This window comes from Saccoglossus kowalevskii, chromosome 16 (assembly GCF_978046115.1).
Source record: "Saccoglossus kowalevskii chromosome 16, keSacKowa6.1, whole genome shotgun sequence".
NCBI classification, from domain to species: domain Eukaryota; kingdom Metazoa; phylum Hemichordata; class Enteropneusta; family Harrimaniidae; genus Saccoglossus; species Saccoglossus kowalevskii.
The window spans coordinates 21977674-22001805 of record NC_140656.1 but is presented as its reverse complement, the minus strand read 5'-3'; the positions used below and the strand labels follow the sequence as shown (position 1 = coordinate 22001805).

Below are 24132 nucleotides of genomic sequence, written 5' to 3'. Positions count from 1 at the left end.
AATATAGCAGAAAGTAGAATTTACGCCCGAATCATCTATGCAAATGCCCGGTGAAGATCTATTTGACGTTAGGTGAAACAACGATTCAAAATTTGTTGCTTAACACAAGTAGTATGATTGTCAAGTATAATGTGTTTCCAAGAGGAAACACTGTTGGTTGAGTGACGTAATGGTTTCATCGAATAAAGACGCATTTCACAATTGTATCATTTTTCATTAATATATTATATTAACGACAGAAATTACAAATAAAAGTAGGCAAACATTGCCTTAATATAACAAACTATTGCCTGACTGATGAATATCATTCTTATATAAACTATACATTATTTCAATATGCACATGTCATAAATTTAAAACTTTTAAAATTTCAGAAGGTAATTTTCTAATGTGAAAACCTCAAGTGTTATTGCTAAGTGGGTAAATGACATGTAATAAAATGTAGAGTGTCTGAAGTAGCAACACAACATTCCATGCACAACCTAAGCTGTTTAAAGTTAAATGTTTTTTACAGGAATAGGTTATAGTCGGTTCATATTCAGATAAGCCCACAAACTAATATTGAGATGTAGAGAAATTAAACCTATTTAACCAATAACTGAAAGTGCATTAGTAATAACGTAGAAATAACGTTATACCTTCTGAACAGTGTAAATGGTGCCCAAACAATAGTGAAATCGTACAGCTCTGAAATGAAATGAAAATAATGGCTATAATTATATACGATTTAAGATTTATACAATTTTAATATCAGCAGCAGTTGGGATGAATAATATGGTACGTGGAGTGAATAGCAATTGCGTAGTAAAGAATAGATTTAAAGATTTGGAAATTGTAATATATATCTGTATTAACCAGTGTTTTTGGTGGGTTTACATTTTTCAAAAACTGGGTGATAAACTAAAACATAGTCCTGAAGAATAGTACATGGGAATTTAAAAGAAATACAAATTTGTGATATTTTGCTAAACAAAAGATTCCATCTTATAAATGATACAAATAGGGGGGGACCTGAAATTATTTCCATGGGAACATCTCAATTAGTATTCCGTATAACGTTTAATGCTACTCTGGCAGACATTTAAAATTTGTCAAAACACCTAAAAACACACAGAATATTTGTTTTTCTTCGGTCCTAAAAGTAATCAGCAACATTTCAGGAAATACATGTATCAACAGTGTATTAGGTGCACCCGCCCTTAAAAAATAGCAATGTAAAAAAGCACCTAGTAATACATTGTGAAAACGTTGATGCATATATAGTATGAACCAACCATTTGGCATAAGTTAAATTCTGTATTCAAGGTTCTAGGGACAATAGTAGATGATGAGAAAGACTTCATCCTACTCAACCCTGCATCTAATTACACATATTCAATCCAACAGCGGAAACTAACACAATTTACACATTAATTGAATAACATCTTCTGTTGCAAGGTAATAATGAGGTCAGTCGTAATTGTATTCAAGTATCCTGATGTGAATTGTAAATTACTATCAGCCATAGCATACGCCATTTCAAGATAATTATAAAGCTATTTTTTTCTATGTCTTCAAATATTCCTCGCTAGGAGGTCTTGTCCTGCAAATAAAAGTGACAACAATATATATATACTGGCACAATTAAAAATTCTCAGGTTTATATAATTGCATAATAATAAAAACCATCAAAAAATTATAATTAGTAGGACTAAAAAATAGCGTTTTTCATAAATCACGCTTTTGAACATTTCAAGATAACAAGATAAGGTTCACCATATGAAAATACAGATATGTCTCAAGATGGCAGATTAAAATCTTGTGTTAAAGTATGAGAAAAGTACTGGTTCAGCAACATTATTAAAACAATCACTAGTTTGTTACTATTAATAGTTACTTTCTTCCTGAGGTATACTAGTATAAAATTAATTATAAGTTATTGGATGAAACAGAAATTTTAGACAAAACAGTTTGTATATGTGCCGTTCCTTGTTTATTCAGAAAATAGGAATAGGTATTCAAACTATAAATACAATTGTTAAAATGCACAATTTAAGAGTAACAACTGATTAAACAACACAGTTGTGTCTCATTCCCATATAAGCAGCAATACCTACCTTGATTCGACAAGTTTGGCCAAGGCTTCAGCCAGTTTAGAGCGGTCTACTTTTTGTGTAAATATTTCACCTGCGAAAACATAGAGTAGCTATTACATAAATGTGTGTAACAGTCTTTAAATAATACAAACATTTTGAGGGAAAAATACTGGTCACAACTATATGTATAATCAATTCGAACCAAAAATAGACAAGAACAATGAAGTCATCTTAGTTACCAAAAAATAATGTATTTAATCTCAGTGTCCCTTATAGAATCGTGTTCCAAGAACACGCAACATATCTTAGCTCTATTTGACAATACAAATAATACCCAGCTAGTTTCGCAACTTATACTACATGCAATGTATTAATGACATGGGTTTCTTGTAGAATAATATAAAAAATCACAAATAGTAGTACAGTAATATATCATATAAGCAAAACAAAATACTAGCTAGCCAATAATTGATATGAAGCTGGCAATTCCATCATTCACACAGTTCATCATTGGTATACATCTGCCCAATACAACGTTGTGTATGTGACAACATGTTTTAAGGAGCAGTTCTGGGTTTACCATCCTTGGTTAAATATATAACAAAATAATACATGTTTTTTGCTTTCAACATTAGGGTCTTTTTGTTGAAATGAATTTACTTGCTAATAGAGGTTAACATTTTCATATTTTTATTTTAATTATAATACCCTTGGCTATCAAAAAATTGAACATACATGCAGTGGTAGACTGAAAATAAATAAGTGTGTTTGTTTGCGTGTAGAATGTTCACGAGCAAGAGATATGGGAAAACAGGTTATTTATTTTCTAGATCAAAAATAACCAGAATTTCTTAACAAGAAAGAATCATGGTTGGTTGGTTAGTTTGTTTGTTTGTTTAAATAATACAAAAAATTGAAAACATTGTACATTTGTATTTCATGTATTGACTCCAATCTCAGATTATCATCTGATCACAGTGCTACACTTGGTCCCAATCGGCCAATGAGAACACAACATTTCAATAATGGCCAATATATAGTATTTTATAATGGAGAATAACACCATTCAATTTTGTTTCTGAAGATTCAAAAGAAGGTGGTTCAGTGAAAATTACGTTTCCAATGAAAGGAATTGTTGGTGATGTTGTCAAAGTCAGACAGCATATGTATTTTGTTGTGCATGTGCACAATAAGTTTTCTTATTACTTACCATTCCAATGTAATCTATGAAGCAACCTTTGCAGTAACTGGTCATCATTGTTATTTTGACAAGCAATTTGTACTGATAGACACAGTCTACTATCATCACCACTCTCATCTACAAAACAATATCCAACAAGATTATTGAAGTTGCATTTCCAAGTTTCTATCATATGTATAAAAACTATCCAGTAGATAGAAGCCTAAAGTACACAAATTCCCCGCAGGGATAATTTTACATTTTACATAGCATTTTACTTACTTTACCACCAGCTAATGTTGAACAATGGATGAAACTAACTGCCTAACTTTGGCCTTGGTTCGAAAAAATAACACCCTGAAGTGCCAATAAAATCTACACGTGCCCCCCAGTGACAAGTTTATTGTTTACAACTAAGGAATCTACAGGAGGCTGTAGTGAATTATCATGCAAGGTTGATGCATAGGGCACAGCACATCCATATCCTCTTAGTCCACCACCATAACACAAGCATCTTGCAAGCAAACACTAATTTAGTAAATCAACAATTGCATATGAGAGAAACAAAACAAAAAATATCAATTAATTTCAACAAGCAACAACTATCTGAAAATGGTGAGTCAGGCCATGATGTTATCAAACCCTTTAGAAAACTGATTTTTCATGTCAAAAGTGTCTGCTTCTAGTGGGTTAGAAGTATTCTGGTACATTTCTGGCTTTTTTTGGATGGCATCATAGATTCTGATAAAGTAAAGCAAATGACATTCTGCTGCTTAGCAAAGCAAGATCAGTTGAGTGGGTGCATCATTTTTTTGGCACAATTGTGTGGGAGAGTCATCACCTGCACAAGCGTCAGATGGCCATAGCATGTCATTGTTTACAAACAAGTGTCTACCCATGAGCCTTTGCGTTTTAGCGTGTTGTTATCGTCGTTTGGGACTCAATTCCTTCTTGTGCGCAGGTGACGACCCTCTCGCTTTAATTAATGCACTGATTTTGTAGTGCTCTCCTTGATAACCATTAATGAGGCTCTCAGATATTTAATTTGTGTGTTTGTTGTAATATAATCACATTATTATAAAGTTCTATCTATCAAACATCTTATAATAGGTAATTTCAGTCTTGTTGAAATTTTCTCTGTATTTCATGATTTTAAAAACTGCAAAGAACTGTGTTTTTACTTGTTTCTTCATATCGGATACCTGTATAAAGATAGTTTCAAATAAATTATGTCTGTCATAATCACTTTGTTTGTTTCTAACAAAAGGGAGGGTGGATTTTAGAAATATATGCAAATTTGGGTAGAAATTTACCTCCTGTATACTATACAATATGATGCAGTATGTGATTAGCCAATGATGGCAGTAAAAAAACAAAAGTAGTATTGCATGCCTTCTCACCTCTAGGGGGAAGTATACAATGTGCGATAACATCTCTTAGACAGGTTATACCAAGTTCGTTTTTTGTTCTTCTCTTTTCTGGAGGTTCTACTAAATGTCTGTTATCTAAGGATTCATTGCTAGAAATAGAAGTTTAATTGAAAAAAATATGAAGATGATTAATATGACATCATGTGAATTTGAGGCATCAATTGAATCGGCGACTACACGTTTGAATATTGCTAATTATGTTTAGTCAGTTTGTCTATATATTCATATGCATAACCATCCATCGATTATTTTCTTTTAAGTTTATTAATTTTAATAACAATTCTAAACTCAAAATTATGCCGCATGGTGGTGTAATATACAATATACAATACAATCGTATAGAAATATTTTGTATATTGTATGTACAAATGCACCTTAAACATAGATGTTTCAAAATTGATAAATTCATCTTTTCTACTACATGTATATAATATTAATCTTCCAAATCAATAAGTGACATAAACTTGTATGATATTATCATGTGAAATGTGAAATCATCTTACTTTTGAATTCTTCTTTTTCTCATGATAGGATTGTCTACAATAGCCAATGGTTTCAGTGTCAGCTTGGTTTCTGGAAGTCTTAGTTCCGTCAAATGTCTGGAATGGGCTTCTTTGGCAGCTTCAAATGAATTCTATATAAATATCAAGACAAATATAATCTCTTCTGTTATATTATATTTCATTTTATTCCAATATAATTTATTTTAAATCTATTCACTTTGAATTATTTTGTATTCTATTAAAATTGTAATAATTATAAAAAAAAATCACCTATAAACAAATCTAACAAGAGTCTTATAATAATCAGATTGTAAAGCTAAAAAAATAGATTTGTTTGTAGTCTTGAGATGTTCCAAAATCTGCTCTGATTCACATGCTTTTTTTTCCTTTCTGCAATATTTTGGCAGAAACTAAATACAAAAGTTGTGGCCAGGCTGATGGCTAGTTTTTTGGTTTTCTTTGTAAATTTCCGCTATAAAACTTTTGTATAAAGATGTACATTTGGGTATGTTATTTTCATTTCGGTGTATACAAATTTTTTCTGGTATGTGTTGTGATATGTCCTTAACCTTTTCGTCACCAGTTCACTCTTTTCATTACAAATTCACAAAATAGTCTCATTTATAGCCTGCACAGCGACAAAACTAGCCAAACATTTTGAGCAAAAACAGAAAATTGACTAAAATTTTGTCTGTTGGTTCCAAAATATTGAAAAATTTAGGAACAAATTTCAGAAAAATTTGGGCAAGCAAGTCTGGCGGTAAAAAGCTTAAGAACAAGCTTTGAGTCTACAATGTACTAAATGGAATACCACATTAACATAAAACGCAAAATTTGGGTATATTTACTAAATTTTTCAGCCTACACATATGTTAATTAATAATGCATTATTAATTCATACCTTGTCCAGCAACAGTGATGGTGAATGCAATTGCATATTGGGTAATGTAGTTGATAATTGCAACCATGGATGACTCAGAAACTCCTCAATATTCATTCTTTCTGATGCTACCACACACAGCAAACTAAACGTAAAAAAAACACAGTGAATATATGTTAGTTTTATTTTTTTCTCTTCAAATGCAGTACTGAAATCAAATTGACAGGTGCATAGTGTAGGTGTATTTAACCCTGTACTGCACATACTGGTGACCATAAAACCCACAGTCCTGATGTACAGCATAACACAGCAACATTGCACATCATACTATGTAGTGTTGCTTAATTAGTTAAATGACACTCATGTTTAACAAATAAAATAAAATTATTATTATTTATTATACATCTGTCACCGTAACATAAGTTACATCGTGACGTAATTTTGCGTTATTTTACGGGGTATTTTCACCCTACCATATAAGGAAATGCAAATTCAAAATATGGAATGATTACGCACGTAAGCATCCTCTAATAATAAAAACAGACATGGCTGCCACCAGGGTTTGACTGGACTCAACACAAAGAAGTTCGCTGATTCTGTTCTAAACTTTTTGGATTTTGGCATTCCCATGATGTATCCTTGGATGAAAAAGATGTATAATAATAAGGTTATTACGAGAATACCTCAAAGTATGCACTCAGACAGTATGTCGCGCATCGACCTCCGCTGGGTGACAGTCAATACTCCAGCAGTACTGTCTTTGTTCATACTTTAAGGTATTCTCGTAATAACCTCATATTATCAAAATTTGTATCCTCACCCTTTAATTATGTCCTTTGCCTGTCTAGATATAATATTCCATTCATCAGACGGGAATTCATACTCTCCAGCCATGATCCGTCGCTTCATGTCTTTAGTTATTGTCTTTGATGGTGTTTCAGAATAGAAAGGAGGGTATCCACACATCATAATGTAAAGTACCACACCCAGGGACCACATGTCACAACTCTGTGAAGAAAAAATGATAATGCATGTATTGGGTATTTGTTATATTAGTCATGTGCACATTTGTGAAAATGACATATGTGAAACTATGGTCAATATATTTTCTTATTTTATATCTTGCATAGATTAAATGCAGTTTTTAGTTTATGTGCAATTCTATTAGAAATGCACCTTTTATAGCAAAAATACAATATTTTTTATCATGATACATCCACCGACTAAACAATGAATTATTAGAGATAATATTCTCACTCATTTTCTTACAGAAATTTGTAACAGTGAAATCAGGAATGAAATACAACTCGTTTAAAAATTTAAGTGAAAATGATAAAAATTGTGTAATGTACCTTATCATAAGTATATTGCGTTGTTGTGGGTATAATACCACGTTGTTCTCTTCGTTGTTGTCGCTGTGCTTCTAAAACTTGAGGTGATACGTAGTAGGGTGTGTAATGCGGGGTTACCAAGTTACCATCGTCAACTTTAGCAAAACCAAAGTCTGTTAACTTCACAGGGGAATCCTAGTGCAATAATAGATGCACAAATATAGTTGAAAACAAGTAAAGATGACAAGCATTCTGGGTAGAAATTATGTTATTTATTTAATTTATTAAGTTTAATGATGAAGCTAGGTGGTCCTACTTGTTATTTTCGGCATAAGGTGAGAGAATTATTTAGTATAAATTGCATTAAGCATATAAACGTGCACAAAATGATCAAAACACATGTTTCATACGGATTGTAAGCAGAAATTTTCATATGTATTAATTACAAGTAAACTAGAGAAGTTGTTACACAAGAAAATGATTAAGGGGACCATAGATATAATAATAATTTGTCATTGCTTATAAATTAACAAAAACAAAAATGTTTCCATCAATTTGTTTACTAAAATAGACATACACTTTATTCTTATTCTCAAATTTGTGCTTTTAATATTTTTTCTCTAAAATTCTGACAAAACAAAAAAAAAAGTTGTGACAGGCATGGGTTTAACTGCAGATGTGCAAAATTACCAAAATAAATTTTTTTTGTGAGAATTATATCGGGCATGGCGTACTATCGTTAGTATAACACACTATACAATATAGATAATATATCAGGGGGGAAAAAAGCAGTGGCAAGCAAAATCAAGCAACTGGACTGTCAACTATGAACTATACTGATATGCAAAAAGAAAATTGTATTTATTCAATACCTAAATATGAACACCATCCATACCTCAGAATTATCTTTGAGTAACAAGTTTTCAGGCTTTATATCCCGATGTGCAATATTCAACATGTGACAACGCTGAATACCAAAAGCAATCTAGGAACAAAGTGGAAAAAATGATACACAGGAATTTATAATAAGTAATTTATTAAATAAATGAAAGGAAACCCAACATTGTTGTCTTATGATATTATTTAAGGTGTTCAGACTTTAATTTAAATCTTTAGATTTAAGACTCAAAATATCATATTGTTGTCTTCAGTAATTGAATGAATAATCGATATTTCAGTCAAAACTGTCTCAAATCACAATGTATAAACTTTAGATAATAAGGGTACTTGAATAATTAAATATCAAGCATGAGTACATATCCACTGATCCCAAGAAACATTATTTGCAAAATTATCACAATGTGTCAAATTTCTCAGTAAAGCATTTCATAAATTTTGTATTCAAATAATTCAATGTAATTGTTAAGATGGAATCATGTTACTCAGTACTAAATTTACTAATGGGGAATACAATGTGTGCCATTACATGAATGTTGTATCACCCTCCTAATGTTTTCGAAATATAGAAGAAATTAAATTAAAAGCACTATTTACAGCATATACTATTTCTTGAGCAGAATTAATAAGAGTAATGCTGCAGAAATTGAAATCAAAGCTTGAACTCAGCAAAGCTCCCTTGTAAATATAGGTTATATGCAATCATTGTTGTTTTGAAAAAAATATATCTAGAAAATGAAATTCCTAACAGTCAATGAAAGAGCAATGACACCTGAAGGTTAGAATCATAAACAGCAGATATTAAGTACATAAGTACACTCATGATTAATTACATGCATATTTCCATTAGAAACGCCTTACACATCATATTATTATATGAGGTAATTATTATGCAAATTATCTTTTAGATATGCACATACATGGCCCTGAAACTAACCATGTCTGTATATTACTCCAAGATACTAATATATACCAAATTTGATCAATATCCGCTGAAAACTTTTTGAAACCTTGTTTCGAACACATGGGAGTTAATAAAATTAAGAGTAAAATTGTTGTACTTAGTAACACGGTTACTAAAAAAGAGTAACCATGTTCCTAATGATAGCTTGTAACTGCAATGCTATGCATAAGTTTTGTATCATCAAATATATTAAACAATTCCTGAGGATTCGTTTATATTGAATTAATGTGGCTTGCAGTAATTTGACACCGAGGTGAATCTCTATGAAAAATTATTAGACCATAGTGAGAATGGTCATTGAGATTTTGCTGAGATGAAGACTTTGCTCTCAAATAATGTCTCTTTGTCTCCTTTCATTGCACCCACTGTGTTCCTGACATATGTAACCATGGCAATTTGAAGCGTGAATAGTAGAAATGTAGAAAATGAAACACTCTCTCAATCTCAACAAAATTTTAAAAACCATTTTAGTCTAAGGTTTATTCTTGATTCCCATACCTGTCTTGCATACATGGCAGCTTGCTTTTCTGTAAAACCTCTTTTTTGACTAATCCTGTCAAACAGCTCCCCTCCATCCATCAGCTCCATCACCATTAGCAACCGTGGACGAGGATACTCTTCCCCAGGAAATTGCACATCATTTGCATAGACATCGTACACAGTGACAATATTAGCATGCCCACTGCACTGTACATGTAAATTGACTTCTGTCTGAGATTTGGGTTTATCCAACAATACCTTAAGAGCAAATCGTTCACCAGTAGAGAGTTTTGTACAGGGTCTCACAGGCCCATTAATTCCTGTGCCTAATTTTTGAGACCAATTGACGGAATAGTCTTCTAATATAGAATAGTTCTGAAGGAATAAAATTAAAAGAACCGAATAATTAAGAAAAATTAATAACAAGTAATGATTAAAACAAATTGTTCATCAGCCTGCCATGAACAAAATAACGATTCTGGTCAATTCTCAATTGATGCTTTGATTTTGAAATTCATTTATATTGAAATGACAAGTCTAATAAATTTACTAGCTGATTTATATTTGCTGATTTCAATAGGAAATTGCAATCAATAAATCAGTTACCTCGATATATATTATAAAAACAGCTGTAATTTTTGTAGAAGGCATACTATAGTGAATAAAACTAAAAAGGCTTGTTGCATTAATATGAGGTTATTACGAGGATACCTTAAAGTATGCACGAAGACAGTACAGTGGAAGTATTTACCGACATGCAACAGAGCTACGTCGTAACTTATGGCATTTCGGTGACAGATTTACAATAATTATTAATATTATTATTACACTCAAATAAAAAAATGTCAAGCCAAGTGAAAGTCAGCAAGATCACAGTATTAACCATATAAATAAAATTACAATAGAATTTGTTTTTACTGAAAAATCTCTATATTTAAAGGAGAGGGTTGTCCCATAGCACATGTTCAAATTTTGTGTAAGTGAATGATGATTTTTGCATGTGTTGTACTCTGTAAACTGATTTACTTTCACAACAATAACATGTTTGTAAATCATGAGACAATGGAAATAACGAAGTTTTGTAGCAGTGATTTTCGCAAATTTTTGTCTTCAAAACACCATCTCTAGCAGTGCCAATTGAACGGTTTGTCGTCTGTTTATTTCTACGGGTTTCATATCAAACAGGTCAATAAGATATCAAATATCAGTGAATATCCGAAAACAATTTAAAGGTTATAGAGTAGTATTTTCATGCTGCTACTTCGGTCAATTTTAGTGCGCCCTCATTTCTGGGGTGTTGAAAATGGGCAATGTTATTTTCTAATCAGCTAGGGCATGGAGGTAAAAAGATCTCTTTTTACCTCCATGGCTAGGGCAAGTACCTATTCTGATATTGAATTTGAAATTGACAACAATGATCACTGTGCTGGGGAGGCAAATTTGTTTATTTTTTTTTTTTATTATTTTTTTTTGCAAATTACATTTTATTGTATGATCCTTACCTGGCCAACCCAGGGCTATACGTTTTCCCATTATTATCTATAAGCAAACAAATTTAGAATAACCAAACCTGTCAGATCACAGATATATCATGCACAGGAACAGACGAATGAAATTGATTGGAAATTTTAAATTCTACCTAGCTGCAGTTCTGTACTAGCTCGCTTGCTACAGCGAGCTACAGAACTGCAGCTAAATTCTACCTGGTCGATTTAAATTTAACTGGTCTACATCAGATACAATATTAAAATTAAATATTTGCGTTATTGTGGACAAACAGAATAACTGTTTTCACTATTGTGGCAGCCATGACATTTCCGGAAATCATGATTCCATCAGTGCTCCAATCTTACCTTGATTTTCAAAGACGTGTTTGCTGGCATTCTCATGGAAGACGATCCAGCCATTTTACTCCGTTATTATTAAAACAGCTGACATCAGTCACTACTGATATTCGTCACATTGGATGGGTGGCAAGAGTGCTTGTCCACTGATCGACATCGTTCATATATAAGTATCCAGGCACTATTTGTAATGTCACTCGTTTCCTGAACTGTCGACCTATTGACATCTACTTCCGGGTAAAAGGTGAAAGTTCATCGTTCTTTTTGAGTCGTGTTGTTTTGTGCCGAGGATCGCATGTACAGTTTTGAATTCTACCATCACATTGGTCCTAATTGAATGCTGAATGTGTTCCCACTTGTCGGGATAGCCTGGAAGAGACTTTACTGAGCTGATTAACTGATTTACCCCCGCGACGATCGTGCGAGAACACGAAAACAGATTGCGTAATACACCCCCGGGAATCCATTTTTTGTAACACGCACTTTTGAGTGTGCACCATGTAATGAACAGCAATGTCATTTTTTAGAGTTTCATCTAAAGACATTGGACTACTCGGCGGGGTTGCGGCTGCTTTCGCTGTCGGTTTATATGTTTTCTGGGGCCCGCAGTTTCGTGTGACGCACACAAGAAAGAAAAAAGGTAATGTACAGAATTAATGGAATTTCACTTTCCGCGCAATTTATGTTAGATGTCCCGTTGGTTTGTTCTGATAATCTTTGTTTTGTTGTTCATCTGAAAGATTAATTACGTAAAACCATGTTTTCGAAACAAATATTGATTTATAGTAAATACCATATAACAACGGCGTGTTTTTTGTTTGTTTTTTCTATTTATTTTTTTTCCAAAAATTGAACGTAATTGAAAGGACGATTGTAAAATTATTTGACTCTACAATGACATATCTTAGCAGATGCATATCGTTGCAATACAATTCCACAAAAGTATGTATCACTTTGATTTAAACTATTATGCAGCTGATAAATATGTTCTGTTAATTTAATACATCTACTCTAGTGAAAACTACTTGTACCATATAAAATCAATTCAATTTAAGCTTTTATTATTACATGTATTTTTTATGTGATCTATTTTTAACCATGATATAAGGGGTGTTACCAAAGAGTTTATATAGCCATAAGTTTAAGATTTTGATATTATTTTAACACCTCAACAACCAGTTACATAATGCATTGGATTTAGGCTCTGTGGCTACTGTAAACAGCATTAATTTTCGCGAAATTTTGTCTATCAGTAAAACTAGTGAAATTTTGTAGCAGTGAATATTTTTTAATGTTAGTGATTTTCTCGAGTTTTAGTCTTTTTGAATTTAATAAATCCTCAAATTGAGAAAATTCAAAGACAGTACATTGATGTGGCGTTAATTAATAAATGTTTCTGGGCAGTCAAACACAGGTTTGTGAAAAGCGTATAATAATTAAAATATGAGTTTTTCAACCGAAAGACAACCAAATAAAATTGCATCAGGTTGCAGCACAGTATGAGTCTTTATTGATGTGCTTAAATAAATTTATCTCGACAGGCAAATGCCCCGGCTTAGTGAATCAAGGCAACACATGTTTTCTCAATGCTATCTTACAAAGTTTAGCATCCTGTCCATCCTTTGTTAGCTGGTTAGATGACTATATCAATTCACACTCCAATGATGACTGTTCACAGTATATGGCATATACTCTGATCCGAATTATGAAAGGTGAGATTTGAGCCTTTAAGTGTGATTTTATACAGTGTGGGGGAGTCCTTTATTTCAATTATACCATGGACTGTTGAAAAAAAAAAAAAAAATATATAATATATGTGCTGTGGTAGTTTGAGATGTTGAAAAAAAGTGTGGTTAGTGTGTTGTGAATGTTATGTGTAGAAGTTTACAAGAAATGCAACATGCTCACTGATTGGCCAATGAGAATATGGTGTTTCAACAAGGGGCAACACGTATTATTATAATTCTACATAATGTGTGCAGTAAATTTAATTTGAAGCCAGGGGATGTTTGAATGATTTTAGAAATACACATTGAATTTGAATACAACAAATTGTTTTGGTACTAAAATAATTATTATGCTGAAGTGAATAAATATTTAAAAATAAAACTCAAAAATTCTTTTCTGCTATTTTCAGTACTTTGCAATGACAGTCAGAATTCTGATGATCCATATAATCCTGTTGAAGTGCTAAATGCATTGCGTGTTAGAAACTGGGTGATATCGTGGGAAGAACAGGTACGTCACAGAGTCTGCATGTACACAAGGACAGTATGACCCGAGCGTAACTTAAAGCGAGAGGGTTGTCACCTGCACACACGTGGGAATTGAGTCCCAAGCTACGATGACAACACACGTTAAAACGCAAAGGCTCTTGGGTAGACGCTTTTTTGTAAACAATGACACGATATGGCCATCTGACGCATGCGCAGGTGACGACTCCCCCGCTTTAACACTTAACTAACTAAGCTGGCTTTCAAAATGGCTGCATATCTAAATTTTGCTGAGGAGTATGTTTCATATTATTAATATAGGTAGATACTACATATGCATAGACAGTGTGGTCCGAACATAACTTAACATTTAGTTAGCTTTGAGCTAAAGCTAGCAATGGTTTGCTTTTTAAAACTGCCACATATCTTTATATATTATATAATTATGCATAGTTCTCTGACTAAATATGTTTAATATTAGTAACATAGGTAAATATTACAAAAAAGAAAAAAATTGAAATTATTGCCAGCTGATAGTCAGTTTCAAAGTTGAGTTGCACCAGCACTATACTGTACATTGTATGTACTGAATAACCTACATGCTAAAAACAGGGATCTTATTCGCTCTATTAAAAAACACAGCAATAAACTTCACAGAGGCGTAAACAAGCATATATGTGCAAAATTCAGCCATACTATTATTATAATTTGAGGTTGTCATAAAAATACTGGAAAGTACAGTATCTTATCCACTGTAAAATGACTAATTTTCACTGGGTTAAAATTTCGCTGATTTACCATTTCAGGCATATTCAGTGGGTTTTACATTCACGCTTTTATCATTTAGATAATGTGTTTTATGCTAAATTTTACATATTCACTGGGTTTTAATTTAGCACATTTTCCAGTCAGCGAAATAAGCAAAATAAAACCCAGTGAGTAATTAACCTTTTTACAGTAATTGCATACTGCTTGTATAGTAAGAATTTAGTGAGACAAGAAAAACCTAAATTTATATGGATTACGTTTTGTGCTTTGTAAACATTTGTGTTCTGTTATCAAGATGAATTCTATTTTCATCATATGATATTACAATAATTCTGCATTCAATGAAAAGAATACCAGGGGTTATTTGTAACCAAGACTGGGCAAATCAGTGAAAATCAAAAAATTTTGTACTAGAGAAAATTTGTTTTGAATCCTATGACATGAAGAGTCTGTGATTTATGCAATATTTTGCCTACACGAATGCCACCAAAGTCCCAAAATCGTAAAAATTCATAGCAGCCAAAATTTAAATTAAATTACTCAAATAAAGTGTAGGCCATTCAAACTGATTATACAAAATCATCTTCCAACTGTAAGGCCTTCGCTGATTTTGGTTTCAAATACTTCTAGAAAATATTCTAGAATGCTGTGTAATGAAGTGTTAGTATGCAAGGGATTTATATTTATCTATGCAAAACAATGCATGTTATTCTAATGAACCAGTTGCTCGTGAAAGTTTGGTATTTTCCCTCTCATTTGTTGAAAAATAATAACCTCAATTTGTCCCTTTATTTAGTTTCAAGCCATATTCAAGATGGCTGTCCCCATATCGTAAATATTGGTAACCATAATCACATTTATTTTATTATCACTTGTAAACCAACTGACTGCATTGTCCATTCATGTGACTCATATTGAGCCGTGAGACTCATGCCGATATTAGCTATGCAACATATGGTTGGAATTAGCCATGCAATATTTTATAATGTGTTAGAATACATTGTTTTAAATACTAACAATAATTTGTTCATATTTGGTTTGTAGGATGCCCATGAGCTGTTTCATGTTCTCACAACTACTCTGTCAGAAGAGGCTGATCATTTCACAGCTTATCCATCGTTGTTGGATGTCGGCAAACTTGAAGTAAGTCAGTCATACATCCATGCAGAGATTTTCGTGATTAGTTCATTTGATGTGTAGTGCCCCCTAGTGTTCATGCCTGATCTAGAGTCATTCCTAAAAAATTAGCTCACATATAAAATGTATGAATATTTTGATTGTCTGATATCTTTTTTGTTGTTGGGGCGCTGTTTTTCTAATCAACACACTATATGTTTTACGTTGGGCAATATCATATCAAAGATTATGTCAAATGAGATGCTCAAAAGCAAATACACTTTAGTCTTTTCACGACCAGTTTCCTCTTTTCATCACAAATTTACAAAACAGTCCCGTTTATAGTCTGCGCTTTTCTTCAGAAGATTTGGACAAAAATTTTATAGTAAAAACTGAAAATTGACTCAAATTCTGTCTGTTTGTTTCGAAATTATGGTTCACTTTCAGAAATATGAATATGAGAAAAAAGTGCAGAAAAAATTGGTCGAGAAAGTCTGGTTGTGAAAAGGTTAAGGTAGAGATGCAGGTTCGTGGGTACTTGGGAGTGAAATTTTTTTTTTTGCTTTTTATTATCCATTTTTATTAACAGTCTTGGCTATAGACTGTTAAAATTTTGTAGAATTGTGAATAGTGGAACATACTCAAAAAACCATTTTAAAATATAGATAACAGGTGCAAATATTCTCTCTTTTGAATGCTTAGCAAGATTTAGCAAGGCTGTACATAAATAATAAAAAAGAAACATGGTGAAAAAAAGAAATGACGGGATCTCCATATTATGCACTATATTTAACTTTTAACAAAACGATAATACACTTAAATTTGAAACTGTTACAGCCATTTTAATTATGATCATTAGCAAACTTCTTACTGAGTGAATTGTTATGCAAATTAGGAATTATCTCGGCTTCTTTTTAGTGCACATCCCAGAACTTTATCTTCAAAACGCCATCGGGGCATAGTTTTTGGTTGAACAGTGTTACAACAATCGTACAACTAGCCTGAGTGTTAATTTATGCGTAAACTTGAAGTAGTGAAATTTGAGCTGCTGCTGCAAAATTGACAACTGGTTGACAGGAAACAGAAGCATGGTTTAGAAGCAAAATTTTTTTAAATCACTTTTAACCAAAAAAGTATATTTTTGTGCATTTATCAAACTACAGTGCCCATAAAAAAAATACTAACAACATTTTAAAATTCATACAATGAGCTTTCCGAAAATATATGGTCTTTGGATAAGGGAGGTCATCTTGGTTTCCTAATTAACTAATTAAAATACCTGTCAGGTAAACTGCATCTCTACCTTAATAACAAAACATACTGAGTACCGATCAAAATTTGCGTGTGTCATTTGTAAAATGAGTATAGACATGATCATAACATATGTTTGTTTTGGTGATAATTTGATGCAAGTTAAAACACTTAAAATGGTGGATTTGTAAAATTTATTTATTTCCAATATATTTTATACAAACATTCAGCTAATCAAGTGAAAACTTATTAGAAGTCCTTCAACTGTTCAATATTGCCACTCACTGGCTCACTTGTAGAAATAACTTTGCATTTCCAGTTTTACAGTATATGCACATTTACACAATTATAGACTGAATTGTTTCATTTTGGGAATGACACATGACTTTAAATTGCCCAATCACATGCAATAAGAGTCACTTTCATCATGTGGCATCTTAAAATACCTCTTTCCCTGATATGGTACATAGCGCCCTCTGGTGGTAAGGTGAATAAATAATCTCAATTGTGTGTTGTAAAATTAAGCAGGGATGATTACCACAGATAATTACTCTCACCCTTCAGGCTACATGTGGTATGCAAGACAGGGCTAGAAGCCGCTGTCAGACACAACTTTTAAAATTACCAGGCAACAAAATGGAGCATCCTTTTGGTGGATCATTTGCTAGTCAGCTAACATGCAAGCAATGTGGATACAAAGTAAGTGTATAACCTGGATGGCTTACCCATGATTCCATGCAGCGGTCATGTGATGTAAAATCAGCCAATGAGAATCAGGGAGTAAACTATATGGCTTATCATATTATAAGTATATGTACAAAAGGATTAGGTTTGACCATAGATGTCAGTGGCAAGCACCACGTCAATATGAAGTACTGTCTGGACTTCATCCATAGTGTGTTTGCTTTCTCAGAAAGTACCAGGTTTGGTGATGTGGATGTGGTCATGTTTATCACCTATTATCTAATACATACACAGTATTTACATGCACACAGTTTAGAGGCTAGTTCAGTTATAGTAGAACTAGAGGATCATGACATTTTGTTAAAATTCTCAGCAAACTAGTAGGAAAGTCTCTAATTGGCTTAACAGTTAAGTACATAGACCTGGGTAGCCAATGGTAGACAGTTTTATATGCCACTCTCATTTCTATTTCAGTGTCCTATCAAGTATGATAACTTTGACAGTATATCGTTGAGTCTGCCTCCCAGATCATCTGGCTGCCTCTCGCTTGAGTCCTTACTACATCGCTTTATAATGTCAGAGATTGTGGAAGACGTGGAGTGCAGTGGGTGTGCCCGTCAACTGGCCAAATACACAAGACTTGCCACTAAGAAGAATGGTTTGCGAAATGACAGGATTAAACCGAAAGCTACGTTTCTTAAACAGTTGAACATTGGCAAAGTAAGTTAAATTTTATCAATTAGTGGTTTTGTGTTCAGTTGTTTCACTTATACAGCTCGTTTCATAACACTACCTGCTGTGGTTTATGTTAGATTTCTTGATTAATCTACTTTTGCAATAGTTCAGGAAGAATTCTATCATAATCATAAACTTGAGATGTTGCATCTGGGCTAAATCTGCAGTCTTAGCCATAAATTTTTGTAATAGCCAAGGTGCAAATTAAGTCTTGTTACATGATATGAGACACACACGTGTTATTTACTGTGTGGGCAGATACTTTGGAATGCGCTATTAATAAAATACATATAGTTTGTGATTCTATTAATCAGTTTCTCTTCACTGACAGCTTCCACAGTGTTTATGTATCCACATTAATAGAAGGATATGGTTGTCAAATGGAATGCCGATGAAACGAGAGGATGTGGTACAATTTCCGGAAGTTTTAAATATGGATCACTTTCGTTATTGGCCACAGATCAATAACAAGAAAGGTGTATCACATTCACCTATTAATGAGAAACATTCGCCAATTGAGTGAGTTTTATAATTAATTGATTATTTATGCATATTTACTGTGCCCTATAATTCAGGATGTTAAAATCATGTTTTACGTTTAAATTTACACATATGAAGATCAATTAGCAATATAAAAAAACAAACTAAACCCATACATGGCCAAGATTTTCAAGGGTTTTGTATTTTTTTGACTTTTCATCTAATTTTTTAAAATTTTTGCTTCCAATGCAAGATTTCACATATATACCAAATTTTGCAATGTATTTAAGTCATGAAAAATGAATTTAATTTGTCTTACAAATCTAAAGTTGGTAGTATCAATGTTCGTTCAGGTCAAAAATGTGAAAACAACAAAAGAATTTTCTCTCTCAAAACTTTGCTCCAAACTTTCGCTACGTATCTCCTTCATAGTTCTTCAACTTTGTCTTTTCACTTAAGCACATCAATCGGAACACAGTATTTTTCAAACGGTGCCTTTGATATGATCAAACCACGCTGTGTGATGAGCGGCCTCCCACGGCTGTACAGAAATGGTTTCACCCAATCACTGGTGAGGAATAAAGTGTCTGATACGTCCACAGCAATCAATGCTGTATTTCAGAGGTAATTTTTATTATTGTTTTGCAAAAAAAAAAATGGAGGATTCCTGATCATTTTGTGTAGTTGATCTGTAGTTTATAATCTGTCAATTGTATCAATGGACTGATAAAATCCATGGCAGGGAATGAATGTTTGAAATGAACTTTGAACCCAGATTGTAGCTTTAACTTAGGTTAGTGGAATTGACCTAAACTGCTTCATGTTCATAGTTGCCAAGGGTGATCAGTTTTGGGGTTTTGATACACGGCTGTCTTAATCTCCCATACATATTTTGCTTTGTGCTTTTATAGGCAGTTTTCAATGGAATGCAATTACCGACTAATGTCGGTTGTAGTTCATCGAGGAGACGCATACTCCGGTCACTTTGTGACGTACCGTCGAATACCAACGGCTTTAAATGAAGTGCCTAGTAACAAGTGGTTGTTCACGTCCGATTCCACAGTCAGGAAAGTGGCATTGCAGGAAGTGATGTCATCTCCAGTCTATATGCTGTATTATGAAAAGATACATAGCAGATGAGTGCATTGTGGGTACTTATTGTGACACTAGAGGGTGCTGTTTAGATAATCGATACTAGTACATAAATCAAGGATGTGTGTCCGCAGTGCTAGCTTATGGTTACCACCCATATCACCTTGCTCTCAATGGCCTTCCAATCATTTTGTCGAAAATTCTATTGAATTTAAATATGCCTTTAGAACAAATAATTGATATTGATGAAGTAAATTTATGAATTACAAAAGAAATGTTTTTTTTAATCTTGCATGGGTCAGTTTTTGATGGTTGTATCAAACTAATCGATTCTATTTTTGTAATTTTAAGTATAAATGAACGTAAGTGAAATGAAGCTATGGAAGTAAATGTATATTTAGTTGTTGGTGACATCAAATATACTATGAAAAAATATGTCATGCAACTGTGGCAAAGGTCAGTGGAAAATATGATTAAAATGTCATGCTACATCTGCTTTGTGTTCTTTTTTCCACTGCATATTGTGAGAACTGTTTAAATTCATTTTGTTTTGCAATCAAGCATGTTTTTGCGCATGTGGTACAATGCATTATGGAGGGAAAATTCTCATTGTATATATTGGAAAACTATTATTAACACTAGAAAATCCTTACCAGTAATTTAAATTAAATGTGATTTTTTCGTAAATGTTTTTAATAATAATAGGATTTACATCGATAATAAATTTTGTCTTTTTCATCAAAAGTTTGAGATATAAAGAAAATAGTTCACTATAGGAACCAGTGCAAAAATGCAAAGTTTTGGTAAGTTCATGATATTTTGTACAGTGTCTGGTAACTCCACTTATTGCAATCATGGCATAATCATAATCATAAATAAATAACATATACTTTAATTTGGTCTAAACATCCTCTTTTCAACAATAGGTATAAAAAATATGAATAGAAATTTATCACATTTCAAAGTTGTTAAATAAGTATTATCTATCTTTCAGTTGACCTCTGACCTCTGTGTATTCTTGTGTCTGTCCATGTGTTTAACTTCTGTCCATTTCCAGAACTAACCAAGTTTTAATTTGCATACATTATAAATCATATAGGACGTAAATTCACATACATTTGTTTCAATATGGCTAAATGGCAGCTACTTTAAGGCTAAAAAGTATGAAAATTCACACTGTTCTACCACATTTCAGATGGTGTTTAAAACGGGGGAGTCGTCACCTGTGCATGCGTCAGATGACCATAGCGTGTCATTGTTTACAAACAACTGTCTATTCATGAGCCTTTGCGTTTTTAGTGTGTGTTGTCGTCGCTTGGGACACAATTCCCGCGTGTGCGCAGGTAACGACCCTCCTACTTTAAACTTTAAATGTATGTAACATTGAACATAATATGACTTGTCGCCATTACCATCAAATTTCAAATGGCTGACTGGCAGCCATCTTGTTCAAATATTTGTTTATTTCTATGCGTAAACATCCAGAGCAATTTCAATGTCAAAATCTATAGTTTTCACTGTAAAATTATCAAAGTCAGTCTTCGGATCTGATAACATCACAAGAGCAAGGTTAGGGTTATTGTAAGAAAATATTGCTATCTATCAAGTTAAAAATTTGACCCAGCAAGATGCAAAAAATGCCTCTTTAAATTGGCAATTCAGTTTTTGGTTTCAGTTTGAAATGTAGTGAAGCATGAAATTTGAAGCCTAGAGCAGAACTTCAGACTTTTCCTCTATGCATATCGATATGGCTTCACTGTTAGTCATTAAACGTGTAACAGGTGAAGTAGCTCATGCATTGAAGACTAGAAAGTATATTATGAATATTTAACTTAAATTAGACTTTTATTTATGTTTCATCCATTAGGTACAGGTATTTTTTTGAGCTGATGTTTTGATGCTTAATGAGTAAAAAGAGGCGAACATTCTGGCAATAGTCACTACTTAATACATATGTAAGAAATGTATATCTAACTGCCGATACATCAACATAATATTAGGCATGGCATCACCCTTTATTTTATGCATCAGTGTTTATTTTGTGAAATAAAAAAATGTAAAAAAAAATCAACACATGTAAATGAGCTTACTATTACAATCATTGCCTTGTATGTGGCTTTTGTGATGTTTGACTTAAATAAAAACTTTGTCAAACAAACTTGGTAACTGCTCTTCTTACTGAAGATTATTTGAGTCAGAAACTTGTCCCGGAAAACAAATGTGATGGCATTTTTTTGTTGACAATAGTATTATGTCTTATGCATTGTATATACAAATATGTCTATGAAAGGGTTGAGGGGGGCAATTAATTTAAATACGGGGGACGTAACCAGTATATCTATTAAACACTGACGGATGTTATATAACTTCTTTATAAATTTAATCTCTTTGATTTATTGTGATAAAGTCTACACAGTAATGTTATTGGTAACATTCAGAAACTGAAATGCAGTATATACAGTACAGCCAATTTGAAATCAAGTCATAACTCATGGCAATGGATTAGTTTGCACGTTTTGATACAAACAAATCACCTGAAAATACCTAATTAAAGCTTGGTAACATCTCAGTTTGTACTCGTTGATCTCCGCGACAGTCAAAGTCGCCATCTTTGTTTGTATGAGACCCATATATCTCGCGCATGCGTGGCGCGATGACTACCGCTACCTTTAAGATGATATTCTTCCTCTAACTTACTGTGATGCATGTCTTATTCAATGTCTCTGTTTCCTTGGCAACATGCACTGATCATCTTACCACTGACCTGAAGATGTTTCATTCAAATCGTTCAGTGCTGTAATATGAAGACATGATCTTATTAATATATTCAAATCATCCATTCAAGGAAACGTGCACGAGTTTCAATTGAAAAAGGATTACAGGAAATATCATTTTTTGATACAAGTATAGATGGGTGGGTTATTTTGATCAATGAAAAAATGCGTTCAAACTACTGTTGGAAAGTCTTTCCTCCAGAATCAAACTTTAGCCACAAGATACATGTATATCATGTTTATAAAACAGAAAGAGGAGTACCTAGTATTTGATGATAAAATATTTTATAATAAATATTCTACCTGCCTATCATGATTAAATAGTCCATCCACAAAAGATAGTATGTTTACCTTGTTTTAGCTTACCTAGTTGTATGTTTTAATGATTGATACGATTACATTATGCATAACCGTTTAGAAACGCAATTGTAACATCGCCCTCTACAGGTCAAAATGTTTCTAGAGGGGGATTGAATTCAGAAACGACAGACGACATATATATATACATACATCAGATACAGCCCCTTAACCATTGTTTTTCTTCAATAATTATATATTACAAAATATAATGAATATATCTTTTTGGACAACTGTAATATCGCTGTAGTGTTTTTTTTTGTGTGTGTGTGTGTGTGTGTGTGTGTGTGTGTGTTTATTACTAACTCGTACTATAACGTTTTTTTTTTGTTTTTTTTTTTTTTACAAAGGTTAAAAATAGTTTCTAGATATGAACAATATCTGCAAATCTCCGAGTTGTGGGATTTCACGTACATGGGTGTAAATTGCCATGGGACTCATTTCTATATACGCCGCCCAGATGATGTTATCGTCACACGCTTGAATGACCGTTTACTCTTATAATTGCATTTGTTTCCCAGTAAGACTTTTTTCTTTTATTAATGATTTGAGGATATTAAATACAGTTTCAGAAAATCATTGAGAATTTTTTTATTTTTTGTACACTTCCAGATTATTATAAACTATTATTAATAATAAAAAGCCGGGAGTACCCTACCTCGTTTCAAATAAAAAAAAGGTAATGTTGAAATTCGGGATAACAACATTCTCTATAAATAAACATAGTCACTGATCTATCTCAAAATGGTATTCAACTATGAAACCAGGAATTTATTCACAGATCGATTTTGATGACTTTTGCGGGTACTTGGGAACAACGAAAATTGTTTTAAAATGACATCACATAAAACGTTGACAACAAACATTTTACAATCAAGTGAGACAAAACGTAAACAAAATTCATAACCATTGAACCCTTGTTTCTTTTACTATTAATTCAGGATAAAAGAAATGCTCTGGTGAATAGTAAATAAAACACGATTTGTGTTTTTTTTAGCTTACAACATATGTTTCACTCTTAAAATCAATAAATGGTAATTTTTCAAATAAGTTCCCAGAAAATTGAAATTATTAATTG

General features: G+C 32.7%; 2 protein-coding genes across 2 annotated transcripts; one reads left to right on the top strand and one right to left on the bottom strand.

Moving 5' to 3' along the window:
* Positions 1–201: 201 nt before the first annotated feature.
* LOC100377729 (MAP kinase-activated protein kinase 5-like) lies at positions 202–11796 on the bottom strand. The gene is made up of 11 exons (XM_085491217.1): positions 11594–11796; positions 9759–10115; positions 8295–8384; positions 7421–7594; positions 6889–7076; positions 6090–6213; positions 5189–5319; positions 4656–4774; positions 3286–3393; positions 2097–2166; positions 202–1582 (listed from the first exon to the last, which is right to left on the bottom strand). The coding sequence occupies exons 1-11, from the start codon at positions 11645–11647 to the stop codon at positions 1546–1548; spliced, it is 1452 nt and encodes a 483-aa protein (XP_085347343.1). The 5' UTR covers positions 11648–11796; the 3' UTR covers positions 202–1545.
* Positions 11797–11819: 23 nt separating this feature from the next.
* Positions 11820–23293, top strand: LOC100377876 (ubiquitin carboxyl-terminal hydrolase 30-like). The gene is made up of 9 exons (XM_006817989.3): positions 11820–12224; positions 13126–13296; positions 13722–13822; positions 15610–15708; positions 17497–17631; positions 18091–18336; positions 18683–18870; positions 19291–19455; positions 19743–23293. The coding sequence occupies exons 1-9, from the start codon at positions 12098–12100 to the stop codon at positions 19969–19971; spliced, it is 1461 nt and encodes a 486-aa protein (XP_006818052.1). The 5' UTR covers positions 11820–12097; the 3' UTR covers positions 19972–23293.
* The last annotated feature ends 839 nt before the right edge of the window (positions 23294–24132 follow it).